The sequence below is a fragment of the Micropterus dolomieu genome, linkage group LG22 (assembly GCF_021292245.1).
Source record: "Micropterus dolomieu isolate WLL.071019.BEF.003 ecotype Adirondacks linkage group LG22, ASM2129224v1, whole genome shotgun sequence".
Taxonomy (NCBI): domain Eukaryota; kingdom Metazoa; phylum Chordata; class Actinopteri; order Centrarchiformes; family Centrarchidae; genus Micropterus; species Micropterus dolomieu.
In genome coordinates this window covers 17,332,604-17,348,595 of record NC_060171.1, presented here as the reverse complement: position 1 = coordinate 17,348,595, position 15,992 = coordinate 17,332,604, and the positions used below count along the sequence as shown (strand labels likewise).

Sequence of the window (15,992 nt, the reverse complement as noted above, 5' to 3'; positions counted from 1 at the left end):
CTACACTGCTGCATGTTGCTTCCTACATTCAGCCTGCCGGGGAAAGCAAAACGTTGACCGTCAAGCTGACAGTTTTAGAGTCAGGGGCTTGAATCAGACAAACTTAAGGTGTTAAAATCCCACTGAGCGCTGATGTGCCAAAACTGAGACAACTATATAAATATTGTCAGCAAAAGTATTATCGTTATGAGAAATGTAAATCTAAAATACCACTTCTTGGGCCACATGATAGTTTCAGAAGGTTTGAAACCAAGCAAAGATTGATGGTTCAAACCTTCTTTGACCTGCCCAGCTGTAACAGCAACCTGTGTGAATGTTTGTGTTCATCTACTGAACATAGTTATTATTCTGTCCATTACTTCGGTTCTGTAACCCTACGCTTCACAACCTTTTTAGCTTGGGAACCCTGAAAGCACAGTTGTTTACAAGTACACGCCCATCCCTAAAGGCCCTGCACACCTACACAGGTGTTTTAAATTCAGTTTAAGTCAATTCAATCTAGATTTATGAATGTAAAACCACAATATTGCCAAAACAATTAATTTTATAAAGTTCATTAATCACTATAAAAAAAGTGTGTTACAATGTGTTAATAACAGTGCAGTGTTTTCAATTACTCTTCCTGATTAGACCTCTAGTGAAGTTGGGTGGAGTCTGTGAACTAATAACAATAGTGGTATCAATAAAGTCTCAGTCACGCCAGCTAGTTTTGCTATTTTTTCAATGAGCTAGCTAGTTAGCTCAGAAAGCTATTGTGACCATGACTGTTACAGAGCAGTTCTAGCATGTTTTTGTAGCACTGCCTTTTTTGCATGGACTTTGTCACTTCCTGTGGTGACAGGGTCTTAACAGGTGCAATAAAACTAAAGTGAGGAAAGCCAGGGAGATGTGACTCAAAGACAGTCTGTGCACGTCGACACAGCCTTGAGAATTAAGACTAATGACTTTTTTGATTGTCTGTGTGTGAAGGAGTTGTAACGATGCAGGGTTTTTCTGTTAATTCTGACGAACAGTATGCCTAACCCTATGCACAACATTGACTCCATGTAAGGATAAAAACCAACAACAAAGTTTTATGCGCTGGAGTCCATCAGTCCAAATGAGAATCATTTCAGTGAGAAACATTTTATTCATTTTTGTGTCAGTTTCGGTGTCTGTCACTCTCTTTATCTGTGTTTCAGCACAAGAGGGGAGTACAGAAATACATTTTCTTTTTTTTTTGTCTTTCACTGATGACTGTTTTTCCGTTCATTAAAATCAGGTTGTACGTGTGCTGAAATTAAGTCTGAAAACTGATTCAGAACAATATAAAGATGAAAATTACGGTCAGTATTTGCTACGTGTATATGTAGCATCCATAGAGTTTCAACAGAAAAGACATTTATGCAGTTCTATTATTATTTTTATAAATCTGTACTGTTTCAGATTCAGATCAGTTTAACTAGAGCAGGATTGTAATATATACATAATGCAGGTGTGTGTGTGAGAGAGAGAACCACTGTTTACATACAGTAGACTTGCAGGGACATGAGTCAGGTAAAAGGCAGTGGGCGTAGACAGCTCGGACCACTGCCAGGAATGTATGAATGGAAAAGCTTGCAGACTATTGTTCTGCCCTCTGAAACAGCTGCTATTTATAGGGTTTGGAAAAGGGCGGACTGTGGAAAAGAAATCTAGCCTGTCTGCTGGGAAATGGGTGAATAACTGGGAATACGAACAAAGTTACCATACAGTAACTTTTCCTGTTTAAACTTTTGAGTTATTTCGCAATGTTTATAAAGGACAAGTCACACTTGGGTAAAAAAAAAAAAAAAAGCTCACTAGTGTTTTTCAGTACATACAGTACTTATCAAAAAAAAAAAATTTCTTACTTTATTTATTATGTAATGTAAGACGCCCATCAAGAAACACATGAGGTGATTTTTATGTTGCAGACCAAGTTGCAAAAAAATGTACAACGCAGACATGATGTATTTGCATTGTACTGATTTAGAATAGATTCCACTTTCATGCTCATAGATCTGATGCATAAACATTCGCATCACTTTCACAACATCATGTTGTTTGTGCATCTGTGAGTAATACTTTTATAAGACCTAAAGTGGACCTAAAGGGCGGATCGATGGATGGGTCAAACAAATAAGTCAACATTGATATATTTAAACTTATGTTACACGTTACGTTACACATTTAACTTACTGTTTTCCTAAACTTAACCAAGTTTTTTTTTTTTTAAACCCATATTTAACCAGGTAAGACTGTTGAGAACATTTTTTACAAGACAGCAGCATAAAAAAATGGTTACAGATGTCAACAATAACCACAGGAAACATAAAAGTTATACATTTACGCACCAATAATTAAACTAACTTTAAAACAAGACATCTCAGCCAGTCAGTCAGATTTCTGTGCAATCAATATATGATGGGAGTTGAATGGCTTTATAAATGTACCAACAAGTAGTCTTGTTGTCTAAACCTAATCCAACTGTGCCTTGCTGGTGACGCCATGAATGTTCAAGGTTGCATCTGCTCTCCACATAACTTAATGGGAAGCATAAGTGGACTTTGCTGTATGCACTAAACACAGTTTGAAAGCATAAAAGTTGTGTTATTTGTAAGCAGATTGATGAGACCAGGTTGCATTCTGAGTGCGTTTACATGTTAAGGTCCTGAATGTGTCCAGTATTTTTAGAAGCACAAACAGTGTTGGGATTGAGGAGACTCTGAATAGGACACAGAATGGGTTCTTATCCAATCTTTTCTTTGTAATATTTTATGAACAGTATATTTTCTGACACGGTTCCAGTGTTTCACAAACCCACGCAGGTGTTTCACACTCAGGACAGCCTCTCCTTGCTGTCTGTTACCTGCAGCAGTCAAGAGTTGTTTTTGTCTCTGTGCTACTAATGAAACCTCAAACACTAATTCAAATGTGACCAAATGCAGAAACATCTTTGTCTTTGTTCAACTCAGTGTTGATTTGGTCACTGAGAATGCTTCCACTGCAAAGACTGGTCTTACTGAGTAGTTTTCCAAAGAAAGTCAAATGATGGTATCACAGTCCTTATCTCATCGGTAAGAAGATCTTGGTAGCCATCTGAAAATCTTCCTATTACGCCTCTGCGGCTGCCATGGAAACAGTTCTGGGAGGATATAGGCAGAAGGCACAATGCAGAGCGACTTTCTGCTTATGTTGTGAACTTGTTTGTTTGAATTTCTGTAAAAACACATTGGTCATTGTGGGTGTCTGCTGATCCTCCGTCTGCTTCGTAAAAATGCTATCTGGTGTTTGATAAACTTTTTTGGTTAATCCAGTTATAACTTTTAACTTGATTGATAATATAGGTACCAAATCCCTTCAAGATGACTGACACTGATTTGGTCTGTGCTTCGCAAAGTGACGACACCCAAAAACAATGTAAAAGAGTCATAAAAGAACCATGCCTTTTTATTTAAAGGAATAAATGACAGTTAGCTTACCAGTTAGCTGTGCTTAGCATAAAGACTGGAAACGGCTGCAAAAATATCCAGCAACCAGCACCTCTAAAGCTCAGTAGCTCAATGGCTAGCTGTTTCACCCTGTTCCCAGTCTTTATGCTAAGATAAAAGCCCCCTGGCTCCATCTAACCCACAAAATTTCAAACTATTCCTTTAGGGTGACATTGGTTTAATGAATTGAGTTCATTAGTTGCCCTTATCCATGCATCAAGATGTCTATCGCTACCTAAACAACATGTCTCTTACATCATGACTACATATGATTTCTTAACTTCTGCCTAAATTTATTTTCAGAATGGAATTACAGCAGATTGAAATTATCACTGCTGTTGTTTTGTAACCTGAACACAACAACTGTAACTGAAATTACTCCTTACTTTTATTCATCAAAAACACCAAGGTGTTCTCATTTCTAACCCTGAAACCATTTGTCCATGAATTCCACTGCATGTTTATACAGTGACAGCTTCCTCCTTTATTCCAAGGCAAAAGCCGTCTCCTTCAGACTGATGATCAGCCAGTCTGGCTTCAGGCGCTGCATCACTCAGCCATGCAGTGCTGCGGAGCTGGAATTTCATTTAGAGGGAGCGGCCTCTGCAGAGGACGCCGCTTACTTAAAACTCACAAGTACCATGAGGAAAAAATTGGTGGATAACTCCCAACATGTTTCCTGCGGTGTCAGGTCTACCTCAGATGACTTGTCCGCTTCCCCAAGTGCAAAATTCTTATTCTGTTTCATTCTGTGCCAAGCAAAACAACACAGACTCACTTTTAAGTTACTATTCCAGCTGCTGGTATGAAGCCATATAATTAGAAGTCATCTGTGGTAAGTGTTTGATTTACTTCTAACTGCGTTCAAATAGTGGCACTTCATTGCTAACTGTGACTCTCTCCATTAGAAATTTTCATCCCCCATTTCTTACAACACTGAGGAAGAGGAATTATGAGGTCTGACTCAAACAGAGTTGCAGATCTGCCTACCAATATTTACTGCCATAGTCCATTTGTTTGCAGTTACACAGAGTGACCAGAAGTGAAGTTAAACCTCAAACTCAATTCTCTCCTCACACATCAGCAGAGATCTTCTAGGCACATAAATACTGCATGAATGTTAGAACAGTCAAATGGCATTTGCAGCTTCAATGGGGAGTTACTAAAATGTCACCAGGCACTTTTTTTTGATTGTGTCCTGTCTAAATATAGTATGGTGCTGTCTGTTCTACATTTTATACCATTTCATGCTGCTGCTCTGCTGTCTATTTTTACCCTGGTATCAATAGGGAGGGCAGCGTGTGGTTTAAAATAGAGTAATATCTGTCTGCGCTGACGAGGAGATGGGTTTCAAACATAGTGCTTAAAAAGCAACATGGTCCAGTTCCCCCCCCAGGGTAAATAAAGCCAAGGGATACATGTTCTCATTTTCAGATGCAACCTGTCTTCATGAAGCCTGCTATTCACTCCAAATTATATTTCCTGGAACATGTGATGCTCAAAAATACATTAGATTCCCAGAAAAGTCACTCCATCCAGTAGAGAAGATTCACAGAAGTACATGTTTGGTGACACCTCTGTAATGGCATTTTAAACACCAGTTCGACCTGCTTCACAGGAATGAGACAGAAAATTTTCAACATGAATGCATTCATGGGGAGAAAAAAGGTGAAGCTGCTGAAACCAGACGGACGAGTCAGATGGCATGGATACAGAGTCAGCGAAGAATTGTGGGCCAGATGAGCAAGGGAAAAAAAAACACACATCAAAAGTTTTGAGTAACCAGTGGGGTGAGATGGAAACAATAGCAGGACAGAATAGATTGCCCCAGGGAGCTGTCGAGAGGACGTTTCAGTCAGACTTCGACAAGTCACAGTTTTTTATTGTGTGTTTTTTTTTTCACGTCGGCCTCTATTTGTCTGTCAGAACAATATCTGCAAACGTGAACAACTCGTTCCCGGAGCGAGAAACCACAGAGTTGAGATGCCACAAATGTGTACAATCTGCAGCGACTGCACTGGGACTTTGTTGACTCAAGTTCACGGTTCACATTCTCATTTTATGACCTTAAGAGCCTCAGTTAATAGCTTTATAATGATGTGAACCAGAAATATACAAATGTCTCCAGGAAAAACCTCAAGGAACTTGCATTAATCCTATATGTGCTATGCAAACATAAAAACATTTCCCTAAGCTAAACATTCAAATTCAAATGTGGCTATATAGATTATCACATGGTGCACTATGTATCTCTTGCACAGTCAATATGTTTGTATGTGATATTTGTTTAAAAATATAATCATACTATTTCAATTTAATCAACTCTCTGGTGGTATTGGATGCACACAAAGATTGTAAGAGTTCGCAAGATGCTCTTTTTTTTGTTCACTCACATTTCATTGTGGGCTTTCTGGGCTTAATGTGACCCCAAATTACACCTCTGTCAATATTTTCCAGCTGTGTGATAACCGCAGGATTCCTCTGCTTCATGGCATGGCAGGTATTTAACTTTGACACTGCACATTCAATCATATGTTTTACAACTAATTAGCTGAATGCTATTCTTTTCTCACAATGCCAGGAATAAAATTCTGGTGGGGAAATAATAAAATAGAAATTTTTAATTAAAATATATTCTGTCCAAAGTAGAATGGAGGGGTTGCTTAATTCTTCAAATGTGCAGGGAAAATACAGAGGACATAACCTATATGGCCCTGACTGCATAAACACATGATAATTACTGGCTAGAGGATATCATCATTACATAGTTTCTTTCTCTATCTAAAGTGGAAAACTGGACTTACATTCATGAGGTGATCTGACACCCAACTTAAAAGGAATGATAGTTTTACTCCATGTCTGCTTAGTGTGTAAATAAGCAACTGTTTACTAATATGTTCGCCTTAAAGGTGATTACATGTGAGCACTGTGTTCATAACTTGTTGAGGCCAAAAATCAGTTATTGCAGGTTTAAATTTATCTGACTGTAATGGTACTAAACATCTGAAGCAGAAGTAAAGACAGCTCTCACAGGCAGCTTAAAGAGTAAAGGGTTATGTGTAAAAAGCTTTTGCTAGAAGTACATGTTTTGTCATGTGACCTTTTTTGAAATTACCACAGGCCCATAATCCCTTTAATTAAAGCCTTCTTGCTATGGCTCAGCTACAACTGGCAACTATGGAGGAAAAGACTCATAAATTCAATGTCGCCATTCTGGACACAGGGGAAGTTAAAGCAAACCTTTGTTTAAGATGGGTGGGGTTATCCACATGGTGGGATTTGGCAACCACCCTTATGAGAAACAGGAACCTGCAGTATGGTCTTAAAGCATGAAAAAGTCCGTATTAACCGTATAGCAGTTTTGTAAGCTTCATCACTTCACTCAGCAGATTTCATCGCTCCTTTTGCAAGGGAGATATTTTAGTCACTGACATTTTGATTGTCAATGTTTGGCATGTGGTGGGCTGATAATTCACATTGAAAAGCTGACTAATTGGGCACCGCATCCAAAAGGCTCTCTGTCACTGGAGGCTGTCCAGAGTTAAGATGATTTCATGCAACCAAAGAGATAATTCACTTGCAAATTTTGCTCAGCACAGCATGAGATATGCATGAGACTTTTCTGGCCCCAGTGGTATTCTCAGTGTTCATCAGTCACACAAGTTTAACACAACCTTTTTATATTTGATATATTGCCATATTTGTTGTAAAAACAACAGGAAATTTTCATGATTTCTTCAGTACAACTTTTAAAGATTTGAAATTTTTTTGAAGAAGTCATGTCTGGTCTCTTTATGTCTCTCTTTCAAGCCATTAAGTCTTGTTGAACGTGGGCCCTATTTCTCTGTCTCAAGCATATTTGCATACAGTAAATGTATGCAAATAAACAGGAAGCTACTCCATTTGCATTAACCACTCTGCCTCCGCAGTCTGCAGCATCACAGGAGTAATCTGATTCTCTTCTGATCTACAGTGAATTTAATGTTTAATGGGAAGAAAATCCAGAGTTACAAAAATCACCTTTGCCAAAAATGGCAAATGTTTATTAAATGAACTGCTTTTGTTGCAGCACCTGCAATACAGTTCACAGCTGAGCTTAAGAATATAAGTTTAGGTGGAAATATTTTTAATTGGGGCACTATTTGTGCAATAACCGTGCATAAAGGATATTTACACCAGGCGCTACAAGAATAAGGCTAGGAGAATCATTAAGGATCTCAACCATCATTTCTACCTGCTGTGGTTGGGAAGAATGTACCAGGTCAGTACTGACAAGCTCAGGAAGAGCTTCTACCCTCAGGCCACAAGGATCCTTAATGAGGTCACTGCCTAAGACCCCCCTCTCTGTATTACAATGAGCGACCCCTTACACATTGTTCTCACATTGTCATTTGGTATATTGTTGTTATAAAATAGTGATTACAGCAGCTTTGAACCTCCATTCATTTATATTAAATTTATAAAATTGTTGTGGCAAACTTATTAGCAAAGTGTTTATTTACACACCCAGCAGACATGGAGCAAAATAAGCATTCATTTAGAGTCATATGTCTGGCCACTTAACATATTTAAGTCTAATGCTCAATCTGCTTTTAGCTCTGTTTTGGTCTGCACCAACTCCCAAGGGAAATATCTGGCTCTTAAGCTGCTAAATGCTTCAATATGTTCATCAGCTAGTTTGCAACTGTGTCTATGTTTTGTTTAAGGCTGAGCAGACAGTGTACAGTGAGCTAGTTGAATAACACACAGTAAAGAGGTTGGCTGTTATACCAAGACATTGAGTTAAAAGCTGCTAATACAGTGTGCTGGGTATTGTAAAGCTCATCACAGGGACCCTTTTCACATTACATACTTTTCCTTTGCTAATATAAAAATATAGTTAAGAGTTCAACAGACATTTTGGTTCTTCTCCAAGTATGTTAAAATAGGGAATGTTTTGCTAAACACTGTGCTGTTCTATCATATTTTTTTATTTATTTTAAGGTTAGATGTGGAGAACATTCAGTGGCTCTCCTGCCCTGGGGGACAAACATGGAAGAGATGGAGAGGACATTATGTGAAATTCTGAAGAGCCTCCAGGGACCATTACAGACCACTTACCATATATATACCATGAATTATACAGGCAGCACTTTCAAAGTCAAGTAAAAAGAAACCAAACTAAAAGCAACATGTGAACATATGGTCGCCTGACAAACTCAGCCACAGTGGGACAGCAGCCTGGATTAGTATGTATTTTCAGAGAGGACATTGCCATAATGTCACATTTTTGTATATGATTCAGAGGGATTAAACAAGATAATATCTGCAGGGATCGTTGTTTAATAAGTATGCTATATATTTGCTAGATTTTGTTTGGAGAGGCCTCTTTCCCTTTCTTTCTCTGCCAGTGCTGGCAGGGATAGAGGAGGAATTATTGCAGTCTCTGTATATAAAAGGTGGTGGGCCCTGGTCTTTTCCCCTCATCCTGTAACGAGGCAAGTCTGAAAGCTTCCTTCCTGTCTGGGAAATGACATGCTAATGGCCTGCTCTTCCCCCCTCTCTAGTCCTGCATCACAGCTGTCTAATGAGAGCATCAGTGTATAAGTGGCCACTGATGATGGATGCCTTCAGTTTTATCAGCTGCAAGCAACTGATTAGTTCTGAAGAGATTATTCTTTTGCTTTGCTGGAATCTCAATTTTTTGTCTGCAGATGTTCAAATATAGATATCCATTCTGCATCCTTTAGTGATATCAATATTATCATTTATGATCTAACAAAATGCAGACTAAAAATGCACTTTCAGCCTAAACATTGCTGTCCAGATTGTGCACATATTTAAAGCTGCTCTTATCAGTGTTTTTAACCATGCTATAGCAGCGTGGCTCTTTGGCAATATTTGTCTGTCCACCACTTTGGTCCAAACTGAAATATCTCAACAACTATCAGATACATAAACTGAAATTTTGTACAGGCATCTTCTTTCCCAGATCAATCCTCTGACTTTTCTTTTAGTGCCACCATGAGGTTGAGATTTGTGGTTTTGAGTGAAATGTCTCAACAACAACTAGATGAATTTAATTGGGTACCTTGTACTTGTATGTTCCACTAGTCATTGTAACAGGACAATAGTTATCACTTGTTACCAAATACTTGCACAACTAATGACATTCCCATCGGCCTCAATACTTAACTAATTAGCAAATGTTAGCATGCGAACACGCTTAACTAAAATGGTGAACAAGGCAAACATTATACCTACAATAGATAAAGCATGTTACCATGCTGATGTTAGCATTTAGCACCACTGTTCCTCAGCCTTATAAAGCTGCTAGCGTGGCTGTCTCTTGGTCTTATTTTATTATCAGTAGAGTCATTGACTATGTATAATGTGGAAGGGATCACTTGCAGTGATGAACCCACAGAGAATTATCATCCTACTCTGAAACATTTTAAGGTCTTTCAGCTTTTAATTTCAGTTTTATAGCCCTCAACTTTATTTTTTAGCTGGAAGCGGGAATAAATTTTGTATTAGCTGCAAAAAACCCAACATGTTTGTGAAGACAAGAAAATGCACATATGCATGAGAGTAGAGAGTAAATACATATAGCCATATTCCAATCAAACTAATACAGGTGTGAAACCCTGTGCAGCATTCGACTGCAGACCTTCATCTTCTCAGAGAGGTGGGAAATATTTTCACAGGTTATGGAACATCTCGCAAACCAAGGCTCTCTAGACTATGAAAATGTGGATACTAAACGTCTTCTTCTGCATCTTATAACACACTTATATTTCCTAATAGCTTTAAAATGAGCTGAAGATGTATGTAAATTTTGTGTCTAATAACCTGAGTATCATACTACTGCCTCAATTCAGTTCAGTTATACTCTGCCACATTTGAAATGGAATTTCAAATCACGTGTACATTTAACTAAGGCCTACCATCTGATGTCTTTGATCGAGAGGATGCTTTTTTCCCCCCTATCGCAGCCCTGAAACAGGGAAATGTGATATGATCACACAAAAGTGAGTGTAAGGTTAAGTCCATAAGAACATTTATTTGCATAAGCACACACAGCCGAAGCAGCTTCCTGTGAAACAGCTTTGGATAAAAGGACCTTGTTGAGGGTATATAACTACTGTACCTCTGAATGTTGCAGAGGTTTGTGTCTTTATTCTTCTAAATCTTTATTAGAAATGTGAATTTTAATGTACACATTAATATGTTTTGTATTAACATAAACACCTACAGTAATGCCTGGTTCTTTTGAAATGATTAAACCCCAGAATTTGTCTCTGTTTTCAAAGTCCTGTTTGGCATGAAAACACTGAGGGATGTAAATGAATTATGGAGCATGCAAGATAAAGATGTTCATTAAATCCTTAAAATTCCACTTTTAAAATATTCTTTGACGCTGCATCATTCACCTCATGTTCATTCATACACTGCATATAAACCTTTAAGGTCAACCACCAGTTTGACAGTTTGTTGGAGTTAAAAGTTCAGTTTGCTCAGCCATCACTTACTCACCACATACTGTACACCACCAGCACTGGTTTTATTGGGACACTAAAGATTTTAACAGACTGTTATAAGACAGGTATTTAATTTAATGAAATACATTTCCAACCACATCATTCTGGAAGTACTGATAGAGAACCTAAATAAATATGGATATATTCATTTCCCTGTTTTGGTTGCATATTAATTTGTTTTGGATTTGTTTCCTTCTCAATTGTATGTTGGGACCGAAAACATTTCTCACCACTGTAGTATCCCTGCAGCTGTACAATATGAATTTTCATGAATGTGGCACCTACATCAGCCAGGACACTTAATGTGCCTCTGATATCTGTGATGAATTTCACACAGACGTGTTGTGATGATAAAGATCATTGATGCTGACAGCTTGGGAGTTGTGAGAACTGGTCTATTCAAATCATTAAAAAGCATTGTGACTATATGATAAACATTCAAACTCTCAATTGTGAACAGTTTTCAAGACGGTAATACATTTCTTTTTTTTTAGTTTGGGGTTATGTGCATCGTGTCTTTTAAATTGCAGAAACATTATATTAATTATGATGCATTTGTTTATAATATAATATACATAATTGCATCCATTATGGCCTCTTAGTTTTCCTGAGTTAGCACCACACATGCTAACACCTCTCACAATGATGCATAGAGACATTTAAAAACCATGTAAAGTACTCTTTCCATTATACTGTGTTCCCTATTATTTCCTATTACAAGTACATTCACAGTTAATGCACCAATAAGCAAGAATAAAAGATGTATTACCACAAATACATGCTCATGACATTTTACATGACATTTATATGTGCTAAGTATGTAATGACCACATTCATTGTATGACACACTGAACATTGCAATGTTCCCAGTATTATCCAACGAAAACTCTGAGGGTAAAACTCAACTTTTCCCTAAAATTCCACATATTATGTGCAACATTTATGCCTGAAAATCAGTCCAAACTGCCGTATATGTATTGGAAACAGCCAAATATTTGAAAACCCATTTTACAGTCTCCGAATAATCTTATTCACATGAGATAAGAGAGCGGAAATTATATCAGAGATGATATGAAGGGTTTCTGTGATCTGGTTTTACTGCTGCAGCTTAGAAGAAGAAGCTGCTGTCACTGAGGAGCTCGTATCATTACAACAAGACTGTAAAGTATGGAAGAAAAAAGTGTTTCATAAAATTATACCTGACTTGATATTGTGTGATTCATACATTGTTGTATTTGCCATTTACATGCACACAAGAAACCAGGTTACTGAGGGTAAATCTGATTAAAAAAAAGGAAATTGTACCCTGCAAGGAGTAAGTTGCCTAAAGCTGGAAAAGATGAAGACTAATCACACACACACGGTGGTGCTGGGGTGGTGTTGCAGTATGGCTTTACAAACGGCCAATTACTTGAGGGTCTGTTTCTGTTCAGCCAATCAGTGTCCAGCCTGCCTCCACTGCCTTTTCTGGCTCCAGGAAGCAAAATGAAGCCATCTGTATAAGGGAGACATTTATTGGAATCTACTTCCCCCTTGCGGTTTATGCTAATATTGCAGCAGCAAATAGACGGGGTCATGATCGAAGTTAAAGTCAGTAATTGTGATTGGCTGTAAAATTTTAGAGTACTATAAAGCTCCAACCTCATTTGGCCCTTTTTACCTGATGGCCCATTTTTCCTGACTTCATCCTAATATAAACTGGTTGATTATATATGTGACTATATACCTGTAATTCCAGTCAAAAATTATTTGATTTCACCTTTAGACTATATTTTACAGCCTCATAACTTTGACTTTTAGCTTTAGAGCTTTTATTATTATTATTAATTGATTTCCTCAGTGGTGATTTTTCAGGTTCTTTACTTAAGTAAAAGTTGCATAGTGTAAAACACTCCATTACAAGTCCTGTGTAAATATTCATTTACATTTCAAATTTCATCTGCAAAAGTAAAATAACTCAAAGTACAAAAATTATCTCCGTGAGTTTTATTATTATTAGGCTATAGGTTATATATGTATACCTATAGGTTATTTTAGGTTATTATACGCCTGCTATCATTCGATTATTATTCTGATGCATTAAATTGTTAGCAGCATTATAAACGATATTAGCCTACAGGCGATATTGTTAGTTAGTTTAATCTACGACTTGTATAAAATCTTAATTTGTAAAGAAGCCAGGCTATAGCAGTCAAATAAACGTAGTGGAGTAAAAAGTAGGCTATTCCCCAATGAACTGTTGCGGAAAACAAGTATAAAGTAGGCCTATAATGAAAAGGAAACTTCTTTAAATGTCAAAAAGCCTGTAAGAAAACGCGAGAAAACAGATCTTTTCGGCATTTATAACAACAACACAGGAATCATTAAAAGACCAAAGCGTTGCCAAGAAAAGAATGAACCTAATATTTTCATTCACCTGCTCACTGAAGCGGTTCCCCGCCACAGCAAGACGCGTGGGGTAGGCCACGTGCGGGAGACATCATTGAATTCTTGCTGTTGTTGTTGTTGAGTGATTTGTTTACCCCGCCCTCATGTCTGCCCTATAATAACTGCTCTGAGCTTATTGCGGTGGCACAGCAGCAGTCTCCTCTGCCTCACATGGAGCTCAGCGGCTCGACACAGCTGTTTCTCTGAAAATGGATGCCAACATTGTTGTCATGGGGACTGAAAGCGTCGGAAAATCAGGTAAAACGTCTGCAGCGGATAAATAGTTAGAGAGGCTTATATAGCATACTGTATGTTTCTGTTGCACACGGGGCATTAACGATTGTGGTTTTTCAGCGCTGACTGTGCGCCTCTTGACTCGGAGATTCATCGGAGAGTATGGAGATATTGGTAAGTGTCCAGTCCAGTTTTACTCACACCGATGCAGCCTTTTAACTTAATCTAACTTTCCATTAACTTAACTTTTTGTCTTGCAGAATCCATCTACAGTCACAGTTTTATGGACGATGGGAGGGAAATCACTCTAAATATTTGGGATTCACCTTATTCTGAGGTAAGGAGACCTATAGCCTAAATAACGATCTGACAGTTGCTATCAATGATTTCTGGTATTCATAGTTTCCTGACATGCCTGTGTTGGGTTTAAATCCTCATATTAAGAAGCCTAAATGTTGAAATAGGCCTACTTCAATGTAAAACTAATCCATTACAAATAACATTAAAGATGATTCAATTCAAAATTGTTCTTTCAGTTAAGCAAAATGTGCCTTAAGTAGCCTATTTAATGTGTATCCTAAATGTCCCTTTCATAGTGTAATATCATTATGTAGGCCTGTATCATAATATGTTTTTATCATCACTGATTCCTTAATATGTAAGCACCATGGAGCTAATTTTAAAAATACCTTTAGGCAGTTTAAGCTATAACAATGTATCATAGTTCAGAAAACTTTTTTAAAATCTTAATCTGCCAAGTAACTCATGGTTATAGTTGTTAAGGAAATGTAGGACAGTAAAAAGTACAACATTTCCATCTGAAACATAGTGACGTAGAAGTATGAAGTAAGTAAAGTAAACTACTGGTGTCTTTACTTACACTGGCTGTTGCTGTAGATGAACTTAAACGTCTGATTTCACAGGATTTGTCTATGGAGACGTCACTCTTTGCGAAGAAGGTCCAGTGGGCGGACGGCTTTGTTCTCGTCTACAGCATCTGCGACAGGGTCAGTTTCAACACCGTTAGCAGGCTCATCCAGACAATCAAGTCCACTAAAGACTACCTGAACTCAGACAAAGCGCCCATAGTGATTGTGGGAAATAAGAGGGACCTGCACCACAGGCGGACAGTGCTGAGTGAGGAGGGCTGGCTGCTGGCTCTCAAAACAGACTGCCACTTCTACGAGGTGTCGGTGGCCGAGAACTATCACAGCGTGCTCATGGTGTTTCACGGGCTGGTGGACAGGATGAAGGACACCAAGCTGACCATGAAGAGGCCTCTGGGGTTCAAGGGCATAGTGAAAAGCATGTCCGCAGTTTTCGCCAGGAGACGGACAGACTCCTTTTAGTAAAGACCGTGACAGAAAAATGAATCTGCATAACAGAGGCTACACATTATGTGTATTTTACTGGATGGATATCGCAGTCTGTGAGGGGAAATAGTACCAGATGTGTCACATGTTATTTTGCCAAAGGTAACAATGAAGTCTGGTGGAGACACCCCAGGGACGGGAGCTGCATTTTTAAAATGTGTGGAAAGACTCCAGAGAAGAAAAAAGCCACCGGCTTCAGAAAACATGGAGACAAAACAAAGCCATAGAGGTTACAGATGTATTTTGGGGACAGATTTTGAGGTTAAGCTACACAAGACCCATGGAATTAATCTCTTTCATTATGCAGACACTTGACATGTGATATACTATTGTGTGCAGCAAGGTATGCAATACGTTTTAGCTATATACACCAGCTGTGGCTTCAGATGTGAGGAAATTCTATGCAGTAATTAAATGTCCTTTACTTATGATGGTGATCAAAGATAATGTCAAGTTTTGTATTGCTGGAAAAAGTGACTGAAAAGTGTCCTACTCAATCCTGTAATTCATTCTTGAAAATAAAAACACACATATTCTTATTTATTCAACACTACAAAGCAAACAAACAAACAAAGTGCTTTCTATATTTATGAACCTCTCCCATGTTTAATTCACTGATTATGGGTCATGCACTGAAATGTATCGTTTGTCTAAAGCTTCTTTTATGGCTTACAAGCATTTCAATAAAACATCAAAGATGTGCAAATATGTGTATGATTTTCATTTATGTTGATTCTAAAATTGTATGTTTGTTTTCCAGTAATGTGATTATTATATTGAGGAAATACTCATATCACCAATAATCCCAAAACCTTCTCTCACAACTCTAGAGCACATCAGTTTCTGCATTAACACGGCACACACCCTCAAAAGACATATTTTGGATTGTTGCATTTAGTAAAAGAAACAATTTTCTAATTGGCTGATTCCACATATTTGCCACACAT

General features: G+C 38.0%; 2 protein-coding genes across 2 annotated transcripts in view; one reads left to right on the top strand and one right to left on the bottom strand.

Annotated features, from left to right (window-relative positions):
• The window catches only part of slco3a1a (solute carrier organic anion transporter family member 3A1a), a 52,265-nt gene extending 38,624 nt beyond the window's left edge, over nt 1–13,641 (bottom strand). Inside the window, exon 1 of the mRNA XM_046037931.1 lies at nt 13,428–13,641. The gene's annotated coding sequence lies outside the window, so the exon portion shown is untranslated. The remainder of the gene's footprint in view (nt 1–13,427) is intronic.
• Nucleotides 13,407–15,751, top strand: si:dkeyp-59c12.1 (Ras-related and estrogen-regulated growth inhibitor-like protein). The gene is made up of 4 exons (XM_046037932.1): nt 13,407–13,696; nt 13,793–13,846; nt 13,933–14,009; nt 14,596–15,751. Exons 1-4 carry the CDS (start codon nt 13,648–13,650, stop codon nt 15,019–15,021), a joined length of 606 nt encoding a protein of 201 aa, XP_045893888.1. The 5' UTR covers nt 13,407–13,647; the 3' UTR covers nt 15,022–15,751.
• The last annotated feature ends 241 nt before the right edge of the window (nt 15,752–15,992 follow it).

Excerpts from the sequence above, each read along its gene's own strand:
- si:dkeyp-59c12.1 (XM_046037932.1), top strand. The coding sequence starts at position 13,648 with ATGGATGCCAACATTGTTGTCATGGGGACTGAAAGCGTCGGAAAATCA. Across the intron at positions 13,847-13,932 it reads CGGAGAGTATGGAGATATTG|AATCCATCTACAGTCACAGT; the intron begins GTAAGTGTCCAG and ends TTTGTCTTGCAG. Across the intron at positions 14,010-14,595 it reads GGGATTCACCTTATTCTGAG|GATTTGTCTATGGAGACGTC; the intron begins GTAAGGAGACCT and ends CTGATTTCACAG.